At 42.5% G+C, this 23,011-nt stretch overlaps 1 protein-coding gene across 11 annotated transcripts in view; it reads left to right on the forward strand.

Annotated features, from left to right (window-relative positions):
• Positions 1 to 23,011, forward strand: part of RPGR (retinitis pigmentosa GTPase regulator) — a 274,383-nt gene that overhangs the window by 189,492 nt on the left and 61,880 nt on the right. For 4 of the 11 annotated variants that reach the window (XM_067722578.1, XM_067722579.1, XM_067722580.1 and 1 more), the window contains exons 1-5: positions 16,105 to 16,147; positions 17,962 to 18,087; positions 18,746 to 18,838; positions 20,291 to 20,353; positions 22,822 to 22,980. In XM_067722578.1, coding sequence (XP_067578679.1) covers positions 16,120 to 16,147; positions 17,962 to 18,087; positions 18,746 to 18,838; positions 20,291 to 20,353; positions 22,822 to 22,980 — 469 coding nt within the window. In that variant the 5' untranslated portion in view covers positions 16,105 to 16,119. The other 7 variants (XR_010939801.1, XR_010939800.1, XR_010939802.1 and 4 more) reach the window with 5 other exon arrangements.

Raw genomic sequence — 23,011 nt, forward strand, 5'->3', positions numbered from 1 at the left:
TTTTCACTACTCAGCATCCCAAACTCTCTCCAGTTCTCATTGTGTGAATATTAGTGTAGAGCCTTAGTGTAAAAACCTTCCCTCCCTCTCTCCATCCCCTGAAAAAGCCAGGTCATGGGCACATGATCCAGCAGATGCTCTCACCTGGGGCTTTGAATCTTGAAGGACTAAAGGAAAAGAGCCTGGGAGGTGAGATGTATAGTGCTGTAATCTACCAGCATTTCTGGCTGTGTCCAGTGACTAGTACACTCTTGCCATGGTGACTAGGCCCAACGGTGGCTGCCTTGCCTCCCTACTTTCCCTACCCTATCCAAGCATTCCTCTCCAGACTGTCAGTTCTATGAGTTTCCTGATGATTTCCCACTGTCTTTTTCTTTTACCCCAAGAACTCTGACTGATTCACAAATTGGTACCACAAAGTGAGCTGCAGGCAACTGACCCTCAGGAAAAGTGATAAAATTGGGAATGGTTGAATGACATTAAAACTCCCCCTTAGAAATACAGTGGCAAAACTGATGCTTAAACCATTGCTTATGGTCACCTCGAATGCTGATTGAGAATATGATTTAAGGAGAACAGTATGAAGGGCATTAAGAGTTCAGTGATGGCCAATGAGATGGCTGCTTCTTATAGTGAATAGCTTAATGGTGAAAAAAGTCACCTGCCTCCGCTGATCTGAGATGGTCAAAGATAAACTCAGACTTTGGTCTGATCCTGTGTGCTGATGAATTACAGTATCAGTGGTATTCACAACCCTGACAGGTTTTTTAGCTGCATATTGTGGCATTATTGGGTTAGACTGAATGCTGGAAAATTGACATGGAAATATGCGAGAGGATTTAGAGGACCCTAAGAATGCTAAACCCTTGAATCTCCCTTGCAGGCTAAGAAATCTTTCCTAGCTTGTCTAATGAAACGGTCCTTTTCTTGATTGAAGATGCTTTTTCACTTGAGGGAGTTGCCTTGCCAGATGAAGCCAGTTCTCTTCGTCCTTCCCCACCAATCCCCAGGATTGTCAGATTTCAGCATGACCCTGGGAGGGGGCTGGCAATGACAAAGTCAAAAGCCAGAGAAGGCCAAAGAACTCCTAGATTTCTAGTTTATATTGGAAAAACTCTGGGAAATCTGTGTGTGAACAGAGTATAAGGATGCTTGATCGAGGATGAGAAATGTAATTTTGGATTGGTCTGGATCCAGTAATGCAAGATTCACTGTAGATTGAGCAGCTATACTGAATCCAAGGGGTGAAGAAGGGAAATGCTCCCAGGAGGCAAAACTTCAAGCCTTACACCTCCCTGGCATTTGACCTGGAGGGAGAGAAGCCCTGAGGCATGGGTCTATACCAATTCATGAGCAGCAGTTAATGGTACGGCCAGATGATTAGGGGCATGGAAGGAACAAGATTCAAGACTGGAGACAAGGAGGTTTCGAGAAAAATGTGAGTGGGCTTCTCAGAGGAAATATTGATGTTCTTTGTGAATGCACACCAAAAAGCACAGTGTGCAGAAGCTTCTTATGTCTGTCTCATTTATTAATCTATCCATTAAAAAATGTTACACTGCATTTTATAGACATAAATATAAACAGCAGCTGCTAAAACAAAAAAACAAACCAAAAAAAACACCCAACATTGTATTGAGAGAAATGCATGCTCAATGAAGTTTAGGTATTAACAGCCCAAGGGGTTCTATCAGGAAGACATTGATTAGGGCCTTCTCTTGGATGGGCTGATTATATTATTTGGCGGCCCAACAGTTGAACCCCTGACTAGATTTGAGAATCTTTGGCCTGCTTTCTTGTATAAGGATCTAGAGAGGGACTTCCTTGGTGGTCCAGTGGTAAAGAATCCTCCTTCCAATGCAGGGAACGCGGGTTCGATCCCTGGTCGAGGAACTAAGATCCCACATGCCGCAGGGCAACTAAGCCCGTGTGCCACAACTACTGAGCTCGCACGCCTCAACGAGAGAGCCCGCGTGCTGCAACTAAGACCCGATGCAGCCAAAAATATAAAGAAAATAAATAAATAAACAAGTTAAGAGAAAACTTAAAAAAAATCTAGAGATAAAGGGACCTTCCTAAGATCAGGAAATGGGGAAGGAAGGAAATGAGAGAGAAAAGACAGAACTGGAAATAAAAACCAAATCTCTGTACTCTTGTCTGACGGGCTTGCTGTTGCAGATTATAAAGGATATTTAGGAGGTTACTTGTTAATGGAGATTTGTCTTTTTTTAGAGGAGACAGAAAACTGCCTTGTCTTTTTTTACAATTTATTTGGTTTTTTTGGCTGCGTTGGGTCTTGCTGCTGCGCGTGGGCTTTCTCACGTTGCGGCGAACAGGGGCTTCTCTTTGTTGTGGTGTGCTTCTCGTTGCAGTGAAACTGCCTGGTTTTTTGTTGTTTGTTTGTTTTGTTTTTGTGGTATGCGGGCCTCTCACTGTTGTGGCATCTCCCGTTGTGGAGCACAGGCTCTGGACGCACAGGCCCACCGGCCATGGCTCACGGGCCCAGCCGCTCCCCGGCATGTGGGATCTTCCCGGACCGGGGCACGAACCCGTGTCCCCTGCATCGGCAGGCGGACTCTCAACCACTGCACCACCAGGGAAGCCCAAACTGCCTTGTTTTTGAGCTCTTTCTGAATATCTAGAAATCCCCAAATGTGCGAGTCTTAAAAGAAGGTAGCAGCCCAGTTCCCATCAGGGAAGCCAAAGGAGGCAATATTCCCTGTCCCCACCCCTTGGCAAAGAGGATAAACTAGTAAGTGAACTAGCCTCAGCCAATTGGATGCTCCCACCCAGGACTTTGCTCCCAAGGATGTAACCGATGTGTCATGGACATATATACACTAGTAAATGTAAAATAGATAGCTAGTAGAAGCAGCCACATAGCACAGGGAGATCAGCTCGGTGCTTTGTGACCACCTAGAGGGGTGGGATGTGGGGGGAGGGAGACGCAAGAGGGGATATATGTATATGTATAGCTGATTCACTTCGTTATAAGGCAGAAACTAACACACCATTGTAAAGCAATTATACTCCAATAAAGATGTTAAAAAGAAAAAAAAAGAATGCAACCGGAAGATGAAGGCATGAGATTAGAAGCATAGTGAAAGCAGGGCTTTCATCCAGCAGTGGCGTCCTAGTCAGATTGCTCCTGCTCGGTAGCTTTCCTTGATCTCTGCCTTTTTTTTTTTTAACATCTTTATTGGAGTATAATTGCTTTACAATGGTGGGTTAGTTTCTGCTTTATAACAAAGTGAATCAGTTATACATATACATATGTTCCCATATCTCTTCCCTCTTGCGTCTCCCTCCCTCCCACCCTCCCTATCCCACCCCTCTAGGTGGTCACAAAGCACCAAGCTGATCTCCCTGTGCTATGCGGCTGCTTCCCACTAGCTATCTATTTTACATTTGGGAGTGTATATATGTCCATGCCACTCGCTCACTTTGTCCCAGCTTATCCTTCCCCCTCCCCATGTCCTCAATCTCTAGTAGGTCTGCCCTTTTTAATGAGCCTCATTCCCCAATCTTCCCACTGATTCTCTGCACCAGCTGATAGCCTCTAGTGTGAGATATCTACCCAGGAAAGTTGCTGTGCATGGGCTTCATCAATGAGCTCCCATGTCTTCTAGCTTCTGGTTGGATTTGGCCATTGGAATCCCAGCTGGAGAATGGAGGGAGTAGAGTGAAGTCAGAAGATTTATTCTTCTGGTTTCCCATGAGGTTGCCTTGGGCTGGCTGTTCTTCGATAGAAATTCACTGTTCCTGTCAAGATGGCCTACTTTACACAGCTCTCCTTCCAAGTTGTAATGAACCCTTCATCTCTTTGGACCAAGGGAGAGCAACAGTTCCCCTGCTGTTAGCCCTGGGTCGTTGCACGATGCTTTGTGGTTGTGACCCAGCCCCCTTCCAACCCTTTGAAATTTGTTCCTTTGTAAACAAACCCTTTTCAAATTATCCTAATAAGAAGATGTTATCTGTTTGTCAGAAATCTGACTGATATGCCTTCAAGTACATTTATTTTCTGGTTAGCTTTGTGCCAAAGAAATCCAACCATCTTAGCATTCTGAGAGGAGGGGAAAGAAGAAACAGAAGCCCAAAGTTGGGGTCAAAGGTGAAATTTTCAGTCACTGGCAATAAATGAGGCTGAACGTAGCCAAGGAACCCTGTTAGGAAAAAGTTACCTGTGGAAAGGCACAGATAAAAATAGTTCAAAATACACGTAGAGTCTTCAAGCCCAATTCCAGTCACAAAGGGCAATGGCAAACAGCTCATGTAAAAGGGAACTTTTGTTCACAGACATACGATTGCTCAACAGTCAGGCCATTCATTTTTTGTGTCTGGACAGTCATTAAGTCCTCCCTTCCTCCCAGTCCCTATAGTGTTTTGCACAAAGGAAAATGTACATTGGTTCTTCCCCATGTCTCCTGCGCAGTTTTCACAGCTGCACCATGTTTGGAATGATGCAGCATGAAAAAGCTATTAATCTAGCGCCACCTAGATGCACCAAGTCAAACTGCAGGGCTGCCTCCAGCTTAATTATAGGAGTACGTAGTGAAATTTTAAAAACACAGACCAAGGGACTTCCCTGGTGGTCCAGTGGTTAATACTCCACGCTCCCAATGCAGGGGGCCCGGGTCCGATCCCTGGTTGGGGAACTAGATCCCACATGCTGCAACTAAAAGATCCCGTAGGCAGCAACTAAGACCCGGCACAGCCTAATTAATTAATTAATTAAAAAAAAAAAAACAGACCATGAAGCAAATAACGGGAATTTTAAATTATGAGGGAAAGTAAATCATCTGGAAAAAGATTGCTGAAAGCCAGGCACTACAGGTTCTGTACACACCATCTCATTTAAACCGCACAATCCTGCAAGTTAGGGGTTATTATCCTGATTTAACAGATGGAGAATCAGAGGCAAAGAATAAAAAACTTGCCTAGATGACTCAGGTAACAAGTGGTGAAGCCAGAATTCAAAACCATGTTATCCCAAGCCTATTTTCTAAATGGAGGTGTGTGACACACGCCCCCAGGGGATGCTCAAGACAGTCCATCTTGTTAGTTACGTTTATTCTTTATCTCATCATTTTAAATCTTTTTGTGTATATTTTACAATATGCATAATACATTGGTACAGTAGTACATGCATACAAACATGTACATACACACATATTGCTTCTGCTGGGCAGCTTTTCTCCATCTCTGCCTTTATTTTTTTCTGAAACTCATTCCTCCAGCTTCTCACTGATTCTGTCACCAGCTGAGAGCTTCAAGTGCTAGATATCTACCCAGGAAAGTTGATGTGCATCTGCTTCATCAGGGAGCTCTTATGTCTTCTGGCTTCTGGTTGGTTATGAATGAGGATATGTGATCTACAAGTTTGAAGACTACATGCTCTTTCAAAAGGCAGTATAGGGCTTCCCTGGTGGCGCAGTGGTTGAGAGTCCGCCTGCCGATGCAGGGGACACGGGTTCGTGCCCCGGTCCGGGAAGATCCCGCATGCCGCAGAGCGGCTGCGCCCGTGAGCCATGGCCGCTGAGCCTGCACGTCCCGAGCCTGTGCTCCACAACGGGAGTGGCCACAACAGTGGGAGGCCCACGTACCACAAAAAAAAAAAAAAAAAAAGGCAATATAGTGTAGTGATTTGGAGCATAGATTCTGGAACTAGACTGCACGTATTCCAACCTCAGCCCTAACACGTTTTAGCAAACTTTGGGTAACAACTTCTCTGTACCTCAGTTTTCTCTTCTGTAATAGGAAAATTTAAATAATTAAGACATAGAATGCTTGACCAATGTCAGCACAAACAAGAGTATAATAATCTAAGCCATTACCATCACATTACATGAGCCTTAAAAGTTGTCATCTAGCAGGCTTCCCTGGTGGCACAGTGGTTGAGAGTCCGCCTGCCGATGCAGGGGACAGGGGTTCGTGCCCTGGTCCGGGAAGATCCCACATGCCTCGGAGCGGCTGGGCCCGTGAGCCATGGCTGCTGGCCTCCACGTCCAGAGCCTGTGCTCCACAACGGGAGAGGCCACAGCAGTAAGAGGCCCGCGTACTGCAAAAAAAAAAAAGTAGTCATCTAGGAAATTACCTAGTCATACAAATACTGCCAAATACCCCTCACAACTCTCCTTTTGGAATTGTCTCCTGAGTTAGTTTGTGAGTCACCGGAGATCATCAAATCTGTGTCTTTATAGTCAACTCTTTGTCACCCCAAAGCATATTTTTTTCTTGAAATTCTTTTATATTTTTCATCAATTATTATTCAGAACAAATTATTCTTCAGAACAAATCTATTTTCTAAATCTAATACAAGTACAAAGATTTAGGATTTTCCTTCTATGGTTTTTTACAAGAACATACCTCAAGCTTTGGAGTCTCTTCCAAAAGAGTCAAAGCACGTTCCCAGCAATTTCAGCAATGCTAGACTAAGTGACCTCCCAAAGAAGGAGAAATTTCATTTGGATGTCAAAGTTTTGTCTCACAAAAATAATGCTCATATTCCAGCAAAAATAACCATTTTATTAGAACATAGTGTACTGTAGGGATTCCAGTCACCAGTGTCAAATAAAACTAAGTTTGATTCCTGGTTCGATATTTGCTAATAGAATCACTTACAGATCAATAACATCTAAAAAGTGATTTAATGATTCCTTGTTTGTAGGTTTGAGATGGGAGATGAGCTCAGTGAGGTAGAGAGCCAGATGGTGTAGGCTGTTGTTAGGACTTTGGCTTTTATTTTGAAAGAGAAGGGAAGCCATTGGAGAGTCTTGAAAAGGGGAAGGCATATCATGCCCTTAAAAGGATCATTCTGTTGTGAAAACTGTTAGAATGGAAGCAGGGACACCAATTAAGAAGTGATGGGGCCTCCCTGGTGGCGCAGTGGTTGAGAGTCCGCCTGCCGATGCAGGGGACGTGGGTTCGTGCCCCGGTCTGGGAGGATCCCACATGCCGCGGAGCGGCTGGGCCCGTGAGCCATGGCCGCTGAGCCTGCGCGTCCGGAGCCTGTGCTCCGCAGCGGGAGAGGCCACAGCAGTGAGAGGCCTGCGTACCGCAAAAAAAATAATATAATAAAATAAAAATAAACTTAAAAAAAAAAAGAAGTGATGGAAGGGCTTCCCTGGTGGCACAGTGGTTGAGAGTCCGCCTGCCGATGCAGGGGACACGGGTGATGCAGGGGACAGGGGTTCGTGCCCCGGTCCAGGAGGATCCCACATGCCGCGGAGCAACTGGGCCCGTGAGCCGTGGCCGCTGAGCCTGCGCGTCCGGAGCCTGTGCTCTGCAACGGGAGAGGCCACAACAGTGAGAGGCCCGCGTACCACAAAAAAAAAGAAGTGATGGAAGTACTCCAGGTGACAGGTGATGGTGTTTTGGAGCAGGGAGGTAATAATGGAGGTGATGAGACATGAGGAGTTTGCAGATATATTTTATAGCCAAAAGGGATAATGTAGGTAAAAGGCCTCAATCAGGTATCTGGTATACAGTAAAACCAATAAAGAGACACAATCATTACTACTTTATGCTTAAAACTTATACGGATAGCCAGTTTGTTCAGGAATATTACGAACTAGGATCTTCTAACATATACACTTTCTAACATATTTTATTTTTTCCTAAATAGGCAGATGGCATAGTCCCAAGTCTTAGGGTCTTGTAGCCAGACAGGATGGGTTCAAATCTTGACTCCACCACTTACTAACTGACCATAAGCAAGGTACTTAATCTCTCTGTACCTCAGTGTCTTCATCTGTAAAATGGAGAGACTCAATAAAATATACCTCAGAGAGTTTTGTGAGGATTCAATAAGTTATTGTATGTACTTAGAAATATGCCTGCCACATCATAAATACTCATTATACATTAGCTATTATGGTTGTCAGCTTCTATTAGTTTTTCTGTTTATTATTTTTCATTTCAAACCTTTTTGTTTTGATTGAAAAAGCAAATTGTGTTTATTATTAAAAAATTAAAGCCATATAGATATGTATGAATTAGAAATTGCAAGGCCCCTGAAATTCCACACCCCAGAGGTAACTACTACTGCATAGCACAGTAAAGGTTAGTCCATATTTTTACCTATGTGTATATCATACCTATCCATGTATTCATATCTATTAATTTACTTTTATATAGTAGAAAAATGCTCTGCATATTATTTTGCAACTTATCACTTAAAATTTGGTCTTAGAAATCTTCCAGTATAAGTACACGTAAAACTATTGTACTGATTTTCATGGTTGCGTGGTATTCTGTTGTATGTAAGGCTGATAATTTACTTCTTATTTGTTAGCTTACTGAAGTCGTTTAGGTGTCTTTAATTTTTTCTTAAACAATGCTGCAATAAACATCCTTGTACATATTTTTGGTGCAAATCTGTATTTCTGTAAACTCTGTAAAAAAAATTTCTGTAAAAAAATTCTGGAAGCGCTTATCTACAGAAGTGGTTATGATGAGTAAGAATTATATGCCTTTTAAATATATATACACATAATTTATACTGCCAAATTGCCTTTTGAGAAGGTCATACCTTTTCGAATTCCCACAGACTGTAAATAAATGTGCTTTTTTCTCCTGCTGACTAGATACTGGCGATCTTCTCGATCCTTGCCAACCTAATAGGCAAAATAAATTTTATTCTTTTATTTGCACTTTTAATAGTAAATTGCCTTTTCAAATGTTGAAAATTTGGATTTTTTTTTGTACAAGCTCCCTACTTTTGTCCATTGAGGGGGGTCTTTTTATTTATTTTTTTCCTTTTCTTATCTTTCGAATTTGAAAAAGGCAAGCCATAGGTGGAGAAAAATTATCCGCAATACATAAACTGACAGAGGATACTAGATGTTTAAGCAAAAGAAGTTTGAGCATTTGTCCACAAAAACCCCACGAATATCCATAGCGGCTTTGTTTTTTAGAACCCCAAACTGGAAATGACCCAAATGTCCATCAACAGGTAAATGGATAAATAAAGGTATATCCATAAAAATGAACAAATTACCGATACACACAACATGAAATAATCTCAAAAACATTATGCTGAGTGAGAGAAACCAGACACAAAAGAAACTGTACAAAAGACAATACTAATCTATGACCGATGAAAAATCAAAATGGTGGTATTTTTCTAGAAGGTAGAAGTGGGGGAGGGAAATACATATCTGGCTTAAGGCGGTGGTTAAATGGTATAAGGGTATATACCTCTGTCAAAGCCTATCAAAGTATACACTTAAAATGTGTGCATCTATTTTATGTAAATTGTGCCCCACTCAAGTTGACTTAGAGATAAAAAAGTTGTTTTGTTTCTAATTAAAACATTTTCATTGTGTATTAAAGTACAGAAAATAGTATAATAGTCACTCACGCACCACCACTCATTGAAAAGATGTTGACCTTTTGCCATATTTGTTTGAGATCTCTGTTCTTTTGAAAGAAGCAAACCATTACTGATACTTATGAAGTTTCACTGTTCATCCCTCACCCTTCCTTCCTGTTCCAGAGGAAATGACTCTCCCTAATATGACGTTCATCATTCCCATGAATGATCAAATTGTATATGTGTATGTCTTTATACAAATATTTTATTTATCATGTATTTAAAACTTTTAAGATAAAATAGCAACATAGAGTACATTTTTCATTTTTCTCAACATTAAGTTGTTGAGAATTCCTCATGTCCATACATGTAAAACTGGTTCATTTATTATAACTGCTATATGATATTCCTCTGTGTGAATAAACAGTCTATCCATTCCTCTACTGATGGACATTTAGGTTATTTCCACTTTTTTATTTGGGACAGGTTATCTTTTCAACTTTAGTTTTGGCAATTTTTTTTTTTTTTGGGGGGGCCATACTGCATGGCTTGTGGGATCTTAGTTCCCTGACCAGGGATTGAACCTGGGCCACGGCAGTGAAAGCACCAAGTCCTAACCACTGGACTGCCAGGAAACTCCCTGGCAAATTATTTTCTAATGTGATTGTACTAATTTACACTCTCAGTAGCCAGTTTCCTGTATTCCTAAATACACTTATTAATGTTATTATTTTTGCCAATAATGTGAATATAAAATGTTATATCATTATTCTTTATTTTGCATTCTCCTCATTTCCAGTAAGTTTAAACATCTTTTTATATGTTTACTGACCATTTGAATTTTTATCTCTGTTAATGCAATACCCTTTGTTCATTTTTTATTTCTTATATTTTTGTCTTTTTCTTATTGATTTGTTGGTATTCTGTGCATGTCCTGAATACTAGATCCTTTATCCATTAAATTGTCCATAATCACATTTACCAGTCTTTTCCTTTACTGCTTCTATAAACTACTTATGCTTTTCCGTGAGTTAATCCCTTGCTACACAGAGTGTGATCCATGGACCAGTAGCATCAGTATCATCTGGGAACTTGTTTTAAAAATGCAGATTCAGGGCTTCCCTGGTGGCGCAGTGGTTGAGAGTCCGCCTGCCGATGCAGGGGACGCGGGTTCGTGCCCCAGTCTGGGAAGATCCCACGTGCCGCGGAGTGGCTGGGCCCGTGAGCCATGGCCGCTGAGCCTGAACATCCGGAGCCTGTGCTCCGCAACGGGAGAGGCCACAGCAGTGAGAGGCCCGCGTACCGCAAAAACAAACAAACAAACAAACAAACAAAATGCAGATTCATAGGGCCCCGTCTAGATCACTAAATTAGAATCTGAATTTTAACAAGACCAGTAGATGATTTGTATGTGCATGAAAGATTTTTAAATACTAGATTAAATGATTAAGAAAAATGCAAATTTTCCTCCTGGGGTAATAGCCCAGTAATCCCCACCTGGCTTCTGCTGCTTCTTAATAAATAAAACTTCCGCTTTGGACCTGTATGTCCTCAATTCATATATCCTGGAGCTGCACTACAAAATTTCAGAAATCAAAGAAGCTATTAGAATCTGATTTGTAAATTTGGATGTTTATGGGATTTCATAGAGAGGTTTTCAAAGTGGAGACATACCTGTTTATCTGATTCCAAAGAGAAATAAACAGCAATGGCAGCCGCTTTATGATACAATTCAAAATGCAAGCCTTGGAAATTTTGTTGAATGCTGTCAAGAAAGGAACTAGTTCAGCTAGGATGCATAACCCGTCAAATGTCTTCCTTGTTCATAGATGCGTCTATTTTTAGTTGACACAAAATGCTCCAGAAATAAGTAACAACAAGAATTAATAGGGGAAATTGCCAAGAGTTGTGTGTGTTGTCAGACTGTGATGATTTCTGTATATCAGAATGATTTCCTGAGGCACGTATGAGTGGTTGGCCATGTATGAAGGGGGCACCAAAGAGCACGTGACCGCAGTCATAAAATTTTATTTTCGATTTCCCTGCCTTCAACACGACGGAGGTAACCCCACAGGCTGAAACCCTCTGGCTACAGGGATGTGGCAGAGGTATTTCCTACTCACTGAATGTCAGGGGCGTTCTCACATTCCTCTACCACCCTGCAGTCTGGAGCACAGAACACTAGATCTGGCTAATGGGTTGTAAGAAGGAGAAACGTGTCCCCGCTGGTCTGAAACATTTAATTCCCTGCTTCAGCTCCCTCTTGGCCTGCTACAGCCACTGAAGAGGCCAGGAGTCACGTAGGGCGCAACTACAAGATAGTTGAATTAGTAGCCTGGGTCTCTGAATGACCAGGTGGAGCAGACCACCCCCCACCCCGGCCACTGACCCACATTGGACATAACCCATGAGTGAGAAAGAAACTTTTGTTGGTGTTAAGCCACTGAGACTTGGGTGTTTTTTGCATTGCAGCATAGCCTGGGTTACAGTAAGCATAGCCTGACTGATACAGTAAGCATAGCGGACTCTGCCTTATTAACATTGTTGCGTGTTACTCTATACCAGGCACCAAGCAGTAAGTTCTACCTGTTACCGAGCCAAGCTTGCTCTGCTCGCTGCACAGCAGGCCAATAAATCGGAGACAAGGTATTGAGGCAAGGAATACGTTATTAAGAAAGCTAGCAGACCGAGAAGATGGCAGACTAAAGTCTCAAAATAACCATCTTACCGGGGTTTGGATGTCAGTTTCTTTTGTAGCACAGAGAGGAGGAGGAGATGAGGAAGTAAAGTAAAAAGGCCATAAGTTTTGCAAATGTCCCCTGGAATCGCCAGCCTCGGGGAGGGGATGTGCTAATTTCTTCTTTCTCGCAGCCATCCACAGGTGGAGCAGGGTCCGGATGTTTCCCTGAACAAAGGCACTTTGGTTTAACATTCAGGCAGAAGGGCAGGGTTCCCCGAGGCAGGTCATTATGTATAGACAGTATCCTTTTAGTGAACAAAAGCAGTGGATAGCAAAGGTTAAAGTAAAAGAAACAGATCCAACATGGAGTCTGATTTGGCTCTTCCCTGTTACATACCTAGTACCTCACAACAACCTTCTGAGATAGACAATCGTATTATACTATATTACATGACATGTATGATAGATAGCTATATTGTATGTATCAATAATATGTAGATTATTGTCTCTATGTATATGTGTGTGTGTGTATATATATATATATATATATATATATATATATATATATATATATAGCAGTAGTATATTGTGAAAGGACGCTTTCTTCCTTTCCTCTTGTTATGCTGGAAGTAGTGTCTCTTCTTTTTTTTTTGCGGTATGCAGGCCTCTCACTGTTGTGGCCTCTCCCGTTGCGGAGCACAGGCTCCGGACGCACAGGCTCAGCGGCCACGGCTCACGGGCCCAGCCGCTCTGCGGCATGTGGGATCCTCCCGGACCAGGGCACAAACCCGTGTCCCCTGCATCGGCAGGCGGACTCTCAACCACTGCGCCACCAGGGAATCCCTAGGGTCTCTTCTTGCTAAAGCCAGTCCCTCCATATGGGATCTGGATGCCATCTCTTCCTCCCTTACGTTAGTGATTATTCCTTCACTCTCCTGAATCTGTGTTTTCTCCTCTTCTATTCAGTTTGCCCCTGAGCGTTCCCAAGTCTCTCCAGCCTTTGTGAAGGGCTTCCATCTGCCTCCCTTCCTCCTCCAACTGTGCTCTCCCTCTCTCCTGTCCCACCTCTATCTCCTGTCTCTAAAGTGTTCACCCTCACTTCTTTCCCTCAGCATTCCCCACTCTGCAACTACCATCCATACAATACGGTTCTTCCTCCATCAGTCTACCAAACAGCTATTTTCAACACCAGCGATGATCTCTGTGTTGCTAAATTCAGTGGACAGTTTTCACCTTACTTCATTTCTCAGCATCACTTGACAAGATTGCCCGCACTGTCCTGTTGAAACCTCATGCTATAGGCTTTTCCCCTCTGGTCACTGTCTCCTTTACAGCTTCATCATCTGTTCCTGGGTGATTAAATTTTAGTCTTCATCACAACTCATCCTAGCCTCTCTTTTCTTCTCATCCTATAGTCACCTTGCCGTCTTTCACCTAGCAGTCTTTACCAAAGCTGCTATCACTATGTACACCCAGGCATCCTCCAAATGGATCCCTCCACCTGGAGTTTCTGCTCACCAATTGCCCGCTCAGTTCTGTGCCTCCACTTTGATGTCTTAGTGTGGACAAGGCTGGACTGTCAAGTTCTCTCCCCTCTACTTACTTAACGTCAACCCTTCCTGCTTCTTCCTCTGCGTTCCCCGTCTCAGTAGACAGGGTCACCGTCCACCTATTTGCTTATTTGGGAACCTGGGAATAGGGTTGCATTAATTCCTCTGGGAGTGCTCAGCAGGAAAATGTGCTTAACTATATTTTGAAATAAAAAAACAAACTAAAGCATATCATAACTAAAGTAAGTCTTTTAAATTCTGATTTTCCCACAGTGACTATTATGATGCTTTTAAAAAGAATATCAAATCCTCTCCAAAATAATTTGGGGCCCCTTCTTTTGCTGTTGCTCCAGGAGCTCCTGCCCTGCGTTGGAGTCAATAGTCAGACACCATTTCCTGTTGATTCTGCCTCCCAAAATATTTTCAAATCTGTCTGCTCCTCTCGGGCGCCAATGCACTGTATCTAAAGCCAGCGTGACGCTTGTCTGAATTTCTGCGATAGACTCTGAACCCTCCTCCCTGCTCCAAACTCTTTTCCACAAAGCAGTCACGCAGAATGATTGCAGGAATACACATAACTGTTCCCATCAATCCACTGCTTAAAAACCCTCAGTGGCTTCCCATTGTCCTCAGGATAAAATCTCAGATTTGTAACAGGCCCAAGATCCTGCCACTTTGCCATGAGCCAGTGTCACCTCTTTGAGCACCTGGAAAGAGCCAAGCTCCTTATGTGCCTTTGCAGGTGATTTACTCTTTGCTCAGAGCGCACATCTTCTAGCTTCTGTCTCCTCAGTTCTTAGATTTAATGTCCTTTCTTCAGATAAGCTTTTCTTAACCTCTCACATCAGGTCTGTGCTCCTTGTTAAAACACTTTCTTAGTAACCCTCACTTGCTTTGTAAGTAAACGATTATTTGTATATTATTGGATAGTTTAATCTTCCCTCCTAATTTGAATGCAAATTCCCTGAGGAAGTCAGTACACACTCCAGTACACACAGGAATTCAGGGATCCTTGAATCCAGCTTTGTCTGATTTTAGAGCCCATGCCCACAACCACCACCTGTACATATATCTACTCATCCTGGAAGATGGCATTTTGCCTCTTTGTTTTACGACGGCCAAGTATTGATGCACGGGAAGCTAAGTGTCAACTGAAAAAAATAAAAAGATAAAGCACAACCTAAAACTTGAGAATTCTGTTTTATTTGGCGGACAAAACTGAGGACTTAAACCCAGAAGACAACCTCTCAGGTAGCTCTGAGGGTCGGCTCTGAAGAGATACGGGAGGAGGAGCCACGATATATAGGAGTTTTGCAATGAAAATCAAAAGATTAAGTAGACATCTCAAGTTACTGAATTTAGCTCTTTTCTGTGTATGGGAAGATGCAAGAATCTGGGCTCATTGAAATCATTCCTTTGATTTGCACCTTAGCTACCTAGGGCCAGCTATTTAGGGGCCTTTTCTTTCCCATCCTGAGTCCCCTCGGGGTGCACCTTTGGGGGTGGCTGCAGTGGCTGAGAGCTTGGCAGCTGGCGTCCCCTTTGTCTCCATTCTGAGTTCCCTCAGGACCCAACTATCGGTGACTTCGGGGGCTGGTAGTGCCTGATGGCTTAATGACCATCCTTTGTTTGTTAATATGGCAGGCAATATTTTTCCTTCACATGAGAAACTAGAAAAATGTGACATCTCTGGCCGAATTCTAGAACAGTGATGTTCTGGTGTTGGTGAATCTCTTCGTGCAAGTTCTGTCTGTAGCAGATTGCACACCTCAGCCTCCTCTTTCTGTGGAAGGAGGGGCGGGGGTCTGAGGGGTGTTCAGATTGCCAGCAGGACTGCTAAACTGGACCCCGGTTCTCCCACTGTATAATCTTCACATCCATAAACGGGAGTAACATTAACCACCTTGCAGGGCTGTAGCAGGACTCATTCATCTAATACGTATTTAATGGGCATCTAGTATATGCCAGGTTTGGGGTTGGGTGATGGGGATACAAATAGGACTTAGGATGTTTAGCAGAGTGCCTATCTCATTTAGTTATACACGGTCACTGTTAGTAATATTAACACAGCTGTGTGTTGACGTTTGCCTGTGTCACGTAGCTTGAGTGAGAGGGGATGTGATATTTGTCACGTTCGTCACTATCCGGACGCGGGACCTGGGGAGCCTGGGTCTCCACCAACGTAAACGCGTACACTCCGGGGACATTACCGCGCGGCGTGACTGCCCCTCCTCTCCGGGCCACCAGAGGGCGCGCGGCCTCTACCGCAACCGCCCCCTGCGTCTGCGTCTGCGTCTGCGCCTGCGTCTGCGTCTGCGCCTGCGCTGCGCCGGCCGCCCGCCCCCCTCCCGCAGGCGCCCGCTCCGCCTCGCTGTGGAACGCTCCGCCTCCGTTGCCCCTAGCGGCTGTCTGTTGACTTCCGGGAACGCGGGAGTCGCCGATGCTCAGAGGGTCGCTTTGGGGTTCCAGGGGGATTCCAGGGTCGGCTTCGGGGCTGAGGCGCTGCCTTAGGCCCCACCGAGTCTCCCCCAACCCCTTCCCGGCCCAGGCGCAGGCTCCCCTTAGCGTCTTTCGGCATGAGGGAACCCGAGGAGGTGGTGCCCGGTGAGTGACACCCGCGGCGGTGGCGGCGGCCGGGAGGGAAGGCCGGCGGGCGGGCGGGCGGCCAGGCCCCGCCTCCGGGCCGGCCTCGTCGGGGGACAGGCCCGGGCCGCGGCGGCCTGACTTTGGTCGGAGCTCTGGACGCGCCCCCGTGGGCGACTGAGGGGAGAGGAAAGAAGGGGAGGGACGGAAGAGCGGACTACGGGGAAGGGGGTGCTGGTCTTTCGTTCTTCTAATTCTTTTAAAATAAGTTTGCGATGAGTTTCTCGAAGGCGGGGGAAGTTTTTACCTCCCTATGAGCTTCCCAGAGTACTTCCTTCGAGGTCCTCAGAACCCGGTTGTGTATTGAACGCAGTAAAGAGTGAGTGACCAGGGGGAGTGGGGTAAAAGAGGATGGGGAAAACGACTTGGAGAAAGGAGGGAGCCGTTAGCGAGTGGTTTTTTAAGACTTTTCCTCTGAGCTCCAGAAATAACCTTTGGCATTGAGACCCGGTACCGCGTACGTATTGTGTAACAGAAATAGAAGTTTCACGAAACAGTACTTGCTGTAGATGCGCTCAGATCTTTTCTATAATACATACTCTTAAAAATGGTCACTGTGACCCACTAAGTTGATTTTCTGACCTACCAATGGGTCACGACCAACAGTTTGAAAAAACACTGGATTAGAGCAGAATCATGTATTCACTGAAATATGTATTGCGTTTCTGCCATGCTCTTGGGCTCAAACATGGTTAAATTCCTGCCTCAAATTCACAGCTTAGTGAGAGATTCAAGAAACTAAACAAAATGACAGGATCGTTTGACAGTAGTTGCCAGGGGGCCAGAGCAGAGCCGCCAAACCCTGGCTTGGGGTGAAGGTAACGGGGAAGGCTTCCTGGGAACCCAGAGCAGGACAAAACAGTTAAAATTATTCATTCTATAAAAACTCAGAGCCTGTTCGAGAACCTGGCCTCCTAAATGTCAATTAGCAGTTTGAACTGACACACCTCACAGTTGTTCTCAGAAGGTTTTCCACAGTGGCTAGTCTCTTGAGCATTAATATTTATTATTAATAATTGTGTTTGCTATGTTTTTCTTTCTGGTACCCGTTTAGTTTCTTTATGTGTGATCATCCTCCTTGAGATTTCCTCAAAAGCTGGGTCTGGCCTCCTATTTGGAGGGGTGTGTGTGTGTGTGTGTGTGTGTGTGTGTGTGTGGTAGGAGTTTTTGATCTCTGGCCTCCTATTTGGAGGTGTGTGTGTGTGTGTGTGTGTGTGTGTGTGTGTGGTAGGAGTTTTTGATCTCTCTCCAAAATGGTACTGGACTAAAATAGTTTGTGAATACTCCTCCCATCAGGTAGCATTTAATGACTTAATTTAAGAATGTAAAAATCTCAACATCCTGCGTCCTCACGATGTTAATGATGAAACTCAATACTGTCCTGTTTCTGTGTGTGGAGAAAAGCCCTCAGTCAAGGGCTAGACCATGAGGTGTTTACCAGCGTGAGGGGGGCATTGAGTGTATCAGCTCATTCCAGGGAGTAGATGGTCCACCTCGTGACAGCAGGACTCTTAGTCATTGTGACAGTATATTTCTTACTTTACACCAGTAAATGAATAATACATAATTAATTTATTAGATTTCATAAATAAAACTAGAATGAAGTCTGAGGAATAAAACTGAGTTAAGATGAAAGAAGGAGGGCATAGACAGTGCTGGAGCAGAAGCCAAGCTGTTGGGAGACGAGATCTGTATAGATAAATTACTGGAAAAATATTTTAGTTAACAGGCAACATAATAAAAGTTGTGAAATCCAAACTCTCATATATTTGCAGATTCGGGTGCTGTGTTTACGTTTGGGAAAACTAAATTTGCTGAAAATAATCCCAGCAAATTCTGGTTTAAAAATGATATACCTATATATCTTTCATGTGGAGATGAACATACTGCTATTATTACAGGTTAGTGTTAAAATCTTAAATGAAGATAGTAATACTTAGAGAATCCTAAGTATTATAGATGTGCTGTGTTTGAAACATGTTGAAGATATACAGAAAGTGGAGGTTTTTTTTACTTTGCCAGATAATTCTTGACAAATTGATTTATCAAGAGTGACTTCTAAGTTCCCTTAGTATATTTAAGTGTGATTTTTCTATACATATTACTTTCTTAGAATAAATCTATTTGAATTTATCAATATAATCAAAAAATTATTACTGTATAATCTTAGAAACTTTTTTTGTGTGTGTGTGGTATGCAGGCCTCTCACTGTTGTGGCCTCTCCCGTTGCGGAGCACAGGCTCCGGACGCACAGGCTCAGCGGCCTTGGCTTACGGGCCTAGCCGCTCCGCGGCATGTGGGATCTTCCCAGACCAGGGCACGAAGCCGTGTCCCCTGCATTTGCAGGCGGACTCCCAACCACCGCGCCACCAGGGAAGCCCTTAGAAACTCTTTACACCTAACAGAATATGGCTATAGGTAGATGGGCAAGGGAGCCTGTTTCAACACAGAAAAGCAATGACAGTGTTTAAGTACAGCATTTTTATTGCTTTGTGATGACTTCTTCTCACATTATGTTGCAACCGCTTCGATTTATTATTTCTTTTTCCTTCCCACCAGGAAATAATAAGCTTTTCATGTTTGGCAGTAACAACTGGGGTCAGTTAGGATTAGGATCAAAATCGACTGTTAACAAGCCAACGTGTGTCAAAGGTTTGGGGTCTTTTCTTCTTTATCACTTTAAATACTTAAAGTGTATAAAGTACTTTTATATTGATTGTGTAATTCTTTAATATATTATAAATAATAAAGTCTTTAGTTGTTCTTTATTTTCTGAGATTTACTTGAATATTATTGGCATTTAACTTTATTTTTCATGTGATATTCAGAACTAGTTTTATATGTTAGGGTCTAAAAATCATATTGATTTTAAACCCAGAGACCACAAAGGAAGTAATGATTCTACAGTATTGCACTTGAACATCCTTTTTTTTTTTTGGCCTGTTTGTAAACCAACTTAAATATTACTGTTACTGTATATACAGAGAACAAACAATATGATATGTTAGGATTTCGAGCTCTGTCTCATTTGTTTGAGTTGTGGACATTATGGTTCTGTTGGTTTTATAAAACACACTTTACCCTGCTGTGTATAGTTAGCAGCTGTGCTGAAGAAAATATTAGAACTAGGAGTTGATGAGTACTAGTGTTCTTACAAGAACAACAGGACAAAATATTTCAAATCAGGATTGTCCCAGAAAATATGAGACATATTACATCTTTACAAAGCTTTCTCGCCATTATGTGCAAAAGCTTCTGTTTGGTTATAACCTATGAACATCAGCTATACTTGAATGGTGATGGAGATTCCTTGGGATATGACAAGAGCAGGATTCTTTATCTTTGTAGCCAAATTTTTAATTTCAGCTCAAAATTTCAGTGTAATTTATCATATGCATGCTATTTATAGATATTGCTGTGGAACTGTTGAAGTATTCCACTCGGTCAAAAAGTATTTACTGAGCACAGTCTACTAAACCCTTGGGTTTATTTACAGTGCCTATGATCCTTACTCTCAAATATCTAATCAAGCTAACAGGATTGTCTAGACTATGAGATCCTTGAGACCAGGGACTCTGTCTTAGTGATCTTTGTAGCCCCTATGCTAAGAGCTTAGGAGATGTTCTGTAAAAGTTTTTAATATGTAAATGAATGAATGAAGAACTTTAACATAGGTGTATGCCTATGAATATTGGACTTAGTGTTTTGTGGGGCAGGTAGAAAGTAAGCTTGATGATGGTGATGGCAGATTAGGGAATAGATCAGGTTGGTGAAGAGGCAGCAAAACAATGCAGTGGATCTCAGCACATGTTAATTACTTGTGGAGTTTTAAATAATATATAGATGCCTAGGCTTTACCTCAAGCCTACTGACTCAGATTCTCCAGGGGTGGGGCTGAGCTATTTGTATTTCTTTTCAAAGCACCATTGGTTACTATGATGCACAAGTCCTTGCAAAAACTTTTGATTTATTAGTTATGAACATTGACTTTGGAGTCAGACAAGCCTGGGTTTAAATCTGTGCTACCACTTGGTTATCATTTGACCTGGATTATTTGTCATTTCCATAATCATAAAATATCTTGTCATATTTTTATATTTTTAGCTTTAAAACTGGAAAAAATGAAATTTGCTGCCTGTGGAAGGAACCACACCCTAGTTTCAACAGGTATAGTATTCAATCTGTATGACTTCCTGCCCAATTTGAGGACTGAGGTCTCACTCCTGTAACATTTGTGACTTTGTAAAATTAATAGAAATGGTAACTTGGCAACAGTAAGATTAGGATTTTTTAAAAATGTAAATGGTTAGTACACTTGTTTGCCTATGAAAATATGCAGATAAATGTTAACTGACTGAAGAAAAAGCTTCTTTTCTTGGATTATGTCAAGGGACAGCATCTCCTTACCTGTGTGCACACCTCAGGGGCCGCTTGCTCCTGATCTTGCTCTTCCCTCTTCTTTTCTGAGGGTGAGTGGAAGCCCTCCCCAAAAGACTATTGATATGAGTTAGCACAATTCCAATCAAAATCCAAACAGGGTGTGTGTGTGTGTGTGTGTGTGTGTGTGTGTGTGTGTGTAGAAATTCACAAAGTGGTTCTAAAGTTTATATGGAAAAGCAAAGGACCTAGAATAGCCAAAAGAATTTTGAAAAGACCAAAATTGGAGGACTAACACTACCTGATTTCAAGACCTACTGTAAAGCTACAGTGATCAAGACAGTGTGCTAGCAGTGAAGACAGAGATGAATGGAACAGAATAGAATCCAGAAATAGACCCACATGTTTATGCCCAAGTAATATTTGACAAAGGTGCCAAGGCAGTTCAGTGGAGAAAAGGTAGTCTTCAGCAATCCTGCTGGAACAATTAGACATCCAGGCCCTGACCACCGAGCAGTCTTTCCTACTTCCTTTCCCACAAACACAGCTTCTTCTGTCTTCAGGCTGTTCTCACTGCTTCGGCCCCTGCCTCACCTCTCTGCCCTCACTCATACTTTTCCTTTGCTGAAATGTCTTTTCTCTTTCTCTTACTTAGATTCTTGTCTCTTAAGATCCAGTATAAGTCTTACTTCATCCATGGACTCAGATTCTTGTCTCTTAAGATCCAGTATAAGTCTTACTTCATCCATGGAGCTTTTTGTGACTATTCAACTTTTTCCTTATGTCATTCTCTGAACTGCTTCAGCATACCACCAACTCTGGTTTGTTCCATATGTGTTAAATTGTGTGGTTCAATTCCATGTGGCCTTGTAGTATCTTCCATTTGAAACCTAGTCTTATTTCCTCAATTAGGTTTCATTTTTTCTAAAATAATATCTAGTTTTAAATTTTTACTGATTCAGAATGATTTTGTCCTAAGTTTCCCCTGTAATTTAGTGAGGCTTTAATTCCATGTGCATTTTTATGACAGATATAACTAATTTTAATAAGTATATCTTTTTTAAAATAAATTTATTTATTTATTTTTGGCTGGTTGGGTCTTTGTTGATGCACGTGGGCTTTCTCTAGTTGCGGCAAGCGGGGGCTACTCTTTGTTGCGGTGCGCGGGCTTCTCATTGCGGTGGCTTCTCTTGTTGTGGAGCATGGGCTCTAGGCATGTGGGCTTCAGTAGTTGTGGCATGCAGCCTCAGTAATTGTGGCTCTCGGGCTCAGCAGTTGTGGCTCGCGGGCTCAGTGTTGTGACACACAGGCTTAGTTGCTCCACAGCATGTGGGATCTTCCTGGACCAGGGCTCGAACCCCTGTCCCCTGCATTGGCAGGCAGATTCTTAACCACTGCACCACCAGGGAAGTCCCAATAAGTATATCTTTATGTGTCATTACTTTAGAGCTTACTGGCAATGTTTATTATCTAGGAATGAGATATTTCTTAATGTGATTAAGAAAATTGTTAACATTTATATAGTTCTTACCGTGTGCCAAGTGCCATTCTAAGAATTTTATAAATGTTAACTCATTTAATCTTCATAACACCTCTATGGAGTAGGCACTATTATTATCCCATTTTACAGATGAGGAAAATGAGACACTGAGAGGTTAAGGATAGCTTGCCCAACGTTACACAACTGATAAGTGGCAAGCCAGAATTTGCACCCAGGAAGTCTGATTCTGATGTCCTCTCTCCTAAACACAATGCTATACTGGCTTTCTATTTAGCTAGAAAATTAAAATAATTACACAACATAGAATTTTCACGTTTCTAATTATATTCTTCTTGTATTCGCCTCATTTTACTTATTATCTATTATGTCTTAGCTTTAATGGGTATGGAAGGTAAAATTAATGAACCACATCTCTTTTAAAATAGTTTGATTTGGATTATAATCTAATTTGGAAATTACTTTCCTCTTTTTCACTCTGAGTTAATAGTTCTGCATTAGCAAGAAAATGCATTCTACACATTCTGTGCATTTCAATTGCTACTTAAACTCTAGAATGATTTATAAAATCTCACAAAAATGTGGAGCCTTGCTTGTTTTGCTGTATTTTTGACGCCTAAATGAAGTTGTTCACCAAGTTGTAGGATAATGCCAGCTTTCAGCTTTCTTCACTGGTAGTAGAGGAACTGTCTGATATACACTGGTCTGCCTCATAAAGATGGTGACTATGGTATACTGATGTTTTCTTTTCTGTGTGCAGAAGGAGGCAAAGTATACGCCGCTGGAGGAAATACTGAAGGACAGCTGGGACTTGGTGATACTGAAGAGAGAAACACTTTTCATCTAATTAGTTTTTTTACATCCCAGCATAAGATTAAACAACTCTCTGCTGGGTCTAACACTTCAGCTGCGCTGACTGGTAAGACTTTTTTCCACTTCAAACTGGGACA

Source organism: Pseudorca crassidens, chromosome X (assembly GCF_039906515.1).
Source record: "Pseudorca crassidens isolate mPseCra1 chromosome X, mPseCra1.hap1, whole genome shotgun sequence".
Lineage (NCBI taxonomy): Eukaryota > Metazoa > Chordata > Mammalia > Artiodactyla > Delphinidae > Pseudorca > Pseudorca crassidens.